Raw genomic sequence first — 7,963 nt, forward strand, 5'->3', positions numbered from 1 at the left:
AAGTAATCAACTACAGTTTGCAAAACTATTTAATCCCCAAAAATAATTACTTCAGTTGAAAACATCATTGAAGAGTCTACCCAGTGAGACTGAGAATAGAAAGATAGGTGCACGGTCAAAGAAGAAATATGCGGAACAAAATCACATTACAAGAACGAATCAATCATATCAACCACATGGCTGACGAAAGAATTCAGCAAGGAAGCAAGTTCACAATAACATAACTGCTTCAGTGAAAAGCATCACTGAAAAGTCGATCAAGTGATCCTCAGGATAGAAAGAGAGGTGCAGCGAAAACAACAAATATGTAAAGAACAGCATCATATAATTGAATTTCTCTGAGGTGAAAACTATATATATCACTCATCCAACCACATCAATGCAATAAACAAGGCAAAATAATAAACTTTTAAAGTAGCTATGCAAACCTTTCCAGGAGCATCCCTCTGACCAGTAGAACCAATACTCCGATGCGATAATGATGCACCATGCGATGCTGGCATTCCTTTAAATCCCCATCTTTTCATTCCACCCTGGACAAGTAAAACAAATGTAAGAAATGTAGTTGTTTAAGTCTCAAATCAATATTAACTTAATCATATCTAAGGACTGAATAAAGAGAAAAATTAGGAAGCAAAAACTTGCCAGATATTGTTATTTATTTTTATACCACTGCCCCTCATGTGCAAAGATTGGATAGAGTGTAGAGCATCACAAAAATTTGCACAAGCTCAATGCATAAATTAACATTATAAAATAGACATGTGCCACCGTTAACCAGTAAATCAAGAATCATTAGTAAAATTTGCAATTGCTTGTGCACCATCAACAAATTCCAAAGCCTCACACTGTACATAGTTTTCAAATCAGTCCAACTGCAAAAGCTAGCTCTATTAGTCTTTATACACAAAATTTCAAGGATGGAGTATCTGCTAGTGCTACAAACAAATGGAATAGATTTATCGTTTGGTATCAACAATTCAAGGAAACAATTAAGTAAATCACCTGAAAACCTTTCCCCCTAGAGATTCCAGTAACATCTACATATTGCCCTGGAACAAAATGACGAACACCAAGGGATGTACCAACAGGAAGAAGAGCATCTTCGGTGACAGAGAACTCCCTCAATTTCCTCTTCAAGGGAACACCTTGAGCTCTGAAATGACCCACTTCAGGCTTCGTCAAATGTTTCACCTTCTTGTGGCCGCAACCAATCTAACTAACACCACAAATTTAGGCAGTTTGAGTGAATGCTTAGTCATTATTATATAAACATCCTCATAGACAGCTGCTGAGGTAGTAAAAATAGCACGTTTGAATGTAAACAGAATAATTAAAAAATTGAATGCATCATATATAAATATAAATGGAAGCAAAGAAAAGGAGTCGGACACCTGGAGGGAAAAGATTCCTTCTTTCTCAACAGTCTTGACCTGAGAGACGATATTGTCATCAACCCAGAGGACGGTGATGGGAAGCCTAGCACCCCACTTGTCCCAAAGAGCAGTCATGCCCAACTTGACGGCAACGAGCCCAGTGCGCTTGGAGTTGGGAGTCATGATAGCTGGAGTGGCCTGGATGATGCGGCTGGGTTGTTGTTGGAGGATCTGGGAGCCATCCATCAAGGCATCGGAGCTGAAGAGTCTCCTAACAAAGAGATGAGGTGGGAGGTGCGTCGGGGCAGCTACGCACGCGGACGGTGACGATGACGATGGCCTAGATAGGGAAAGGAGGTGCTGGCGGAGACGAGAAATGAGGCCTCTGGATAAGGCCGACATGCCTGTTCATTAAACGAAGATAACGGAAATGGTGGAGTTAATCAGTTATCTAGTACTAGTTCTGGGAAGAGATAGATTAAGTTTGCGGAGGGAGTGTGTCCAGTCCAGCATGGGCACTATTGGGGCAGTGGGCAAAAGCCAAAGAGAAAGAGGAATACTTATTTTTAGGAACTATAAAACCTGAGAAGTAGGGATCCTGGGATGACCATAACAGAGGAAAGGAAAGGGGAGGGCTTTTGTTCTTGCTAGGGTTTTAGTATAAGACAAGTTCTTCTCCCCGTGAGTGTGCATTTGGGCTCAGGTGGAGTCCAGCCCAATTTTGAATTGTTCAGTTTACAGTCCAACGTGGTTGTTACTTATCAACAGACAAAACTACCAACTTCCGACAGGCTCCTTAGCTCAACCCCGTCATCCTTGTCCTTGATACGAATCATTTTGAGTGAGCGGATATGAATATCAGCCACACAACACAGAAAAAGACTAGTTTAATTTAAGTGGGTTTGGGATTGGGATTGGAATAAGTGAACAAGTGTCCTTCGATTTGATGATGCCATAATCAATCGAAGTCCAAAATAATGGTGGCGATGAACTCGATGGAGTTGCTGATCCCTAAATTAAGGTTGGGAGAATGCCACTCCAAATCCCAACTATTAGCACTATCCTCATCATGTATTGCAAAGCAGCAGCCACCGCGTGCATTGATGTGTAGAGCATCAGCGGCGGAATCCAATGCGACGGCGCTGGAGCAGACTGGAGGGAAGATGGTGGTGGAGCTGGTGGGAGCCTTCAACCAGCTGACCCAGAAGATCAACGTCTTGTCCAGCAGCTCCTCTCGCTTGCTCTTCAAGTCTCTCAAGCTCTCCATTCCCATCCTGCAGGCCTTGCCTCTCGCTCCTGATGGCCGCTCTCCTCTTTCTAAGGCCTTGTCTCTCGCTTTCCTTCTCGCCACTCTCCAGGTACTCATCTCCACACTTTCTTTCTAATTAAGCTCTACAACGTTTTTCTTGTGCCATGTTATATGCACAATCTCAGCTTAATTTGCAGAATTAACCATGATGCATGATATATGAACTGTCTATATATTTTACTTCTTCACGCTTCAAATTTTGGTTTCTGGCAATTCACCCCAATCAAAAATCTTAGAGCAAGCCTTGCAACTTGCAAACTGATTGCAGATGGATGCAGAAGTTATTTCGGCTGGCTTACTCACCCCAGTTCTGGAGGCAGGTGCCATTTCCATCTATCAAGTCAGAGATCGTATTGGTACTGGCACTGCCCATCTTTTGCATGAAAGCATGCGCTTGAAGAATATCCCTTCCAAAGTCGAAGTTTTGGATGATGATAGTGCGGCTGCCCTAAGAAAATTCTGCCTTACCTTCTATGACATCAGGGCTCTCATTTTGGACCTCGCTCTCAAGCTTGATACGATGAGGCATCTTGATTACCTTCCAAGATATCAACAACAAATGCTCTCTCTTGAGGTTTTGAAGATATATGCCCCCTTAGCTCATGCTGTGGGAACCAACCACTTGTCCCTCGAGCTTGAAGATCTCTCCTTTCGTTATCTCTTTCCTTATTCATACCTGTATGTCGATACATGGCTAAGAAGCCACCAGCCTGGAAATAAGCCTCTAATTGACATATACAAGGAACAGCTGCTCCAAACTTTAAAAGCTGATCCTATCTTAGCTGACATGGTTGATGATGTCGCTGTTAAGGGCCGCTATAAAAGTCGGTACAGCACAATGAAGAAGCTTGTGAGAGATGGCCGTAAGCCAGAAGAAGTAAATGATGTTCTAGGATTGCGAGTCATATTGAATTCTAGGTCTGGCATAGACATGTCACAAGTAGGTGAAAGAGCATGCTACAGGACTCGTGAAATCATTCAATCACTATGGAAAGAAATGCCTCACAGAACAAAAGACTATATTGCGAGGCCCAAAGCAAATGGATATAAGAGCTTACATATGGCAGTTGATGTGAGTGACAATGGAATGAGTAGACCACTTATGGAAATACAAATACGCACTACTGAAATGGACATGTTGGCCACAGCTGGAACTGCATCCCATTCACTGTACAAGGGTGGACTAACTGATCCAGAAGAGGTTTGCAGAATATTATTTGATTGAGATCAGTCCTTGATTCTACATTAGTGACTCAGCTGGGAAACAGTACAATTAATGCTTCTTTATCTTTTAAATTTTCTTTTAATAAGTATTTGGCTATTTTTTCATTCTCAGGCAAAGAGACTTAAGGCCATAATGATTGCTGCAGCTGAACTTGCAGCACTGCGGCTTAAAGATTTTCCATCCACAAATCATAAAGGCCTTGAGTTTGGTCAGAGAGATGAAGTATTCCGCCTTCTTGACAAGAATGGTGATGGTAAGATTAGCATTGAAGAACTAATGGAAGTTATGGAAGAGCTTGGAGCACCAGGGGAAGATGCCCGAGAGATGATGCAGCTCCTCGATTCAAACAGTGATGGTTCTCTAAGTTCTGATGAATTTGGTTTGTTTCAAAAACAGGTAAAACGCAAAGTAATAAGGAGTTTATTTCTTGTACTGCTATCCTCTAGCCTGCTCCTTTTTGTTTGGGGAGGGGGGCTTATTTTATTTTTAACGGCATTGTCACTGGTAGAGGTACTTATAACTACTAGGAATTTGGGTTTAATATGCATTGAACTTTGATTATTTTCTAGCCTTTCCATGCTAACTTTCAGAAATAGAAAATTTCTTCGAAATTGCTTGAGCTTGTCATGGTACTTAAACAAGTTCTGGTTTACTTGTATTCTGGTTGAACTAATTGGATGATATTTTACTCTATATAGCTTTGCTGTTTCCGTGTTATTGTTTGTAACAGGTTGAATTTATGCGCAATTTAGAGGACAGAGATGTCCAATACAAGACCATGCTCAATGACAAGCTCCAAGTAGCAGACAACAGTGGCTTGATTCAGGTATACAGCAAAGAATTTGGTGACAGGCTAGTAAATTAGATTTGATTGACACTTGATTGATTGTTGTCATGTATATACTATATAGTGAATCACCCTGTAGCATAACAAACTAGAACTTTTGATTTCTCTAAAATTGTAGTATTTCAGGAAAAGAGGAAAAGAAAAGCCGTATATTGCATGAATGCTGTGCATAGAATAGCCTCTTGTTTATTCCCTTTGGATGGTTGGAGCATCAATTATAAACAACAAACAATAGAAAAATAAAATGTTGAGGGAGGGGGAGAGGCGACAAATGTTTTCCTTGATAACATGGTCAGATGTTACATGATTACGTCATCAACAATCAAAAGTAAGATAGAGATAAGCTGATAGTGGATGTGAAAAGTAAGCATTTGATGATGGATCAACTTCTTCCGCTCTTTCATCACCACCCAAACTCTAAAGTCATTGTTGTCGTTCAGTAAAATTCTGGGATCAGTAGCCATTATTTGGACAGCAAGCCAACCCTGCTCAGCTCTCCTTACCCCTGTTAACATGTCTAACCTTTTGTGGAATCATTTCTTTCGGAAGAAGTTACACCAATACTCAATAGCATGCCGGAGATTTTTGCTTTCTCCAACAAAAATTTGAGATTAGTGCCACCTTATTGCTGCAGTCGCATAAGACAAGGATGGAAAAAGGTATAGATGATGGACCTGTACGTTGTCTACCATGAGCATGACATATTGGATTGATTTTGGTATCAGCATTGGAACTGCATATGGTAGTGTTTTATCATGAACAAGAAATAATTATGAGCTGGCTTGATCCTCTTCTCCCTCTTTCCATGCTACAGTATAACCTTTTACAGAAAGCTCACACTGAAAAACATAAGCCTTGAACTAGGCTATATATATATAAAAGAGAGGATTGCAGTTTATTTATGTAAACTGAGCTAAACTTGCTCAATGTTCATTCAATTGGGGGGGCAAATCTCCATTCATCAGAAGAGAGGAGAGCTTCTCCTTCAACAAGGGAAATAGCCAAATAGGCAGAGTTTAACTGATGAAATGTGATTTTATATTCAATTATCAATATCTATGAACATGCAGAAAGCAGCAGCACTGTCTGGATTACATTAAAAGACTAGACTGCTGCTTCTGCTTGTAACTGCCAACACAACATATCTGCACTTTGGACATATGTGCTTATAGTTATTTACTTTAGTTTAGGTCTCCCTTTTTCCCCAAAAAGCTATAAAACAAAAAGAAAATGCTACTGTAAATAAACAAAAAAAAAACATTTACATAAATATAACTATAACCTATGATAGCATCTCTCTCAGTCTCAGGCTCAGAGCTGATATCCTTTAACCAATCAACAACTAGTCTATCAAGCTTGTGTGTACACCAGCCCTTGGCCTTGAGGAACGCCCAAGTCATTTGAAATCTTTTTACATAACTGCAAAGGATCGAACTTGAATTACAACAGAGAGCAAGATGAGAGAATTGGATTGAGCCAAGGAAAGCGGGAAATCCTATACCTGTCTATAAACTGTAGAATCACCACACGATTTTCTTAATTCAACTACATACAAGGATGGGCTTATCTCAAACACCTGACATAGTTACAAAGACTTGGATTAGTAAATGGAGTAACTCTTGTCCAGGTTCACAAGGATCAACAAGGGGGGTGGGGATGGGAGTAGGGGTAGGGGTGGGTTGTGCAGCTCTCTGTAGTGATAAATTGCTGAAAACACACATTCACTTTCGAGTTAAAAAATACCACAAAAATTTGCTCAAATTTTTAACAAAAGAATGACCTCGGCTGCAACTGAAAGACTGCCATGACATTTCTGGCCTCTGTGTTCTTGTGTTGCTTTCAACTGAAACAAAGGAGCATACAAGTTTAGGACTACATGCGGCCATTAGTATGAATGCATACCAAATCTCCTGAAAGCATGCGACTACCAAGTGCATGTATGCGTGTGTGTGTGTGTGTGTTTTGGCACCATGAAGGTACAGTAACATTTTGTGTAATTGAGAAAAGCTTGATGTATCGCATTAAGCAATTATACAAAGCACTAACCCTTCCGTTCTTCATTTGGACTCGAAATCCCATCTCTGTCACAATATCTTGGATCCTTGCGAGCAAATCTTTTGCCGAATGATTGGATGTAAATCTGATCTTCCTTTCAGAGACATCCTGAGCATAATATTGCAATCAGCCATTCTGAAAACTTTGTGAATTAGGGTGATAAACTAGGGACGATACTACACAAAAAAATACACTAACAAGGCGACAGCCTTTCTTTTGCTCTTACCTCCTCCTCAAAGAAACCAGAAAGGTCCAGGCATGAGGACATTCCTATCAACTGAAAAGCATTAATGATAGTGGGTGATTCTGGACTCCTAGTTCCATCAGATGCCTTCATCAAAATCACGCTTCTGTTAGTTATGTTCAAAATTTGCAAAGGAAGGTCTTATCAAGGATAAAATTTTGGGAGCTCATACCACTTCATCCATTGAGAAGGCTTCATCGTCAATGTATAAATCTTCTTCCTCATCATCAGCTACTGCAGGAGTATAGTCTTGCTTGAACCATTCATCATCTTTAATACCTGCAATTGTTATCCTGGTATCAGGGTTTGGATCAAGAATCCTTCTTATCATGTTCCGAGCACCGGATGATAACCACTTAGGAATCTGAGCATCCCCTTTGAAAATCTGAAATCTCACAAGAGGATTAGAGATAGGAGTTGATAAGAAGGAAATTATTAAAAATTTGTCAGAGAAATGACCAAATGTAGCCCTCAAATACCTTCTGATAGAGAACTGCAAGATTTCTATCATCGAAAGGGAGATATCCGGTGAGAATTACATACAAGATGACGCCACATGACCATATGTCTGAGGTGGCACCATCATACCCTTTATTAGCGAGAATCTCGGGCGCCACATAGTTAGGACTTCCGCAGGTAGTATGCAGTAAGCCATCCCCCTGATATTTGAAACTGAATTAAAAGAATAGAACAAAATCTTTTTCATGAATTTCTTGTTTAGGAGAGCACTTTACCCTAATGTGTTGAGGCAACGCACTGAGTCCAAAATCAGATATCCTTATGTTCCCTTTTGCATCGATAAGAACGTTTTCGAGCTGCAATATCGAGAACAGATTTTAGCAGATTAACATTATGGAAAGAAGAGAAAAGGAAGACAACTTCATATAACATGGATTGATATGATTTT

The 7,963-nt window shown here is 40.2% G+C and overlaps 3 protein-coding genes across 4 annotated transcripts in view; 1 reads left to right on the top strand and 2 right to left on the bottom strand.

Moving 5' to 3' along the window:
• Positions 1 to 288: 288 nt before the first annotated feature.
• RPL3P (ribosomal protein L3 plastid) lies at positions 289 to 1,991 on the bottom strand. The gene is made up of 3 exons (XM_021435377.2): positions 1,395 to 1,991; positions 1,006 to 1,215; positions 289 to 533 (listed from the first exon to the last, which is right to left on the bottom strand). Exons 1-3 carry the CDS (start codon positions 1,776 to 1,778, stop codon positions 360 to 362), a joined length of 768 nt encoding a protein of 255 aa, XP_021291052.1. The 5' UTR covers positions 1,779 to 1,991; the 3' UTR covers positions 289 to 359.
• A 150-nt stretch (positions 1,992 to 2,141) lies between these two features.
• Positions 2,142 to 5,635, top strand: CRSH (Ca2+-activated RelA/spot-like protein). Of its 2 annotated transcripts, XM_021435374.2 has the most exons (4): positions 2,142 to 2,734; positions 2,954 to 3,886; positions 4,022 to 4,306; positions 4,641 to 5,635. In XM_021435374.2, the coding sequence occupies exons 1-4, from the start codon at positions 2,354 to 2,356 to the stop codon at positions 4,773 to 4,775; spliced, it is 1,734 nt and encodes a 577-aa protein (XP_021291049.1). In that variant the 5' UTR covers positions 2,142 to 2,353; the 3' UTR covers positions 4,776 to 5,635. The 2 variants fall into 2 exon arrangements, with proteins under 2 accessions (XP_021291049.1, XP_021291048.1); XM_021435373.2 differs by lacking the exon at positions 4,641 to 5,635 and having other exon boundaries at positions 4,022 to 4,629.
• Positions 5,636 to 5,778: 143 nt separating this feature from the next.
• CIPK1 (CBL-interacting protein kinase 1) overlaps positions 5,779 to 7,963 on the bottom strand; it is a 2,533-nt gene continuing 348 nt past the window's right edge. Inside the window, exons 2-9 of the mRNA XM_021435185.1 lie at positions 7,791 to 7,890; positions 7,536 to 7,715; positions 7,229 to 7,441; positions 7,039 to 7,143; positions 6,804 to 6,920; positions 6,538 to 6,600; positions 6,259 to 6,333; positions 5,779 to 6,176 (exon numbers count right to left, since the gene is read on the bottom strand). Of these exons, the coding sequence (XP_021290860.1) occupies positions 6,108 to 6,176; positions 6,259 to 6,333; positions 6,538 to 6,600; positions 6,804 to 6,920; positions 7,039 to 7,143; positions 7,229 to 7,441; positions 7,536 to 7,715; positions 7,791 to 7,890 (922 nt within the window). The 3' untranslated portion in view covers positions 5,779 to 6,107. The remainder of the gene's footprint in view (positions 6,177 to 6,258; positions 6,334 to 6,537; positions 6,601 to 6,803; positions 6,921 to 7,038; positions 7,144 to 7,228; positions 7,442 to 7,535; positions 7,716 to 7,790; positions 7,891 to 7,963) is intronic.

This window comes from Theobroma umbraticum, unplaced genomic scaffold (assembly GCF_002168275.2).
Source record: "Theobroma umbraticum cultivar Fairchild unplaced genomic scaffold, ASM216827v3 scaffold_130.0, whole genome shotgun sequence".
NCBI lineage: Eukaryota > Viridiplantae > Streptophyta > Magnoliopsida > Malvales > Malvaceae > Theobroma > Theobroma umbraticum.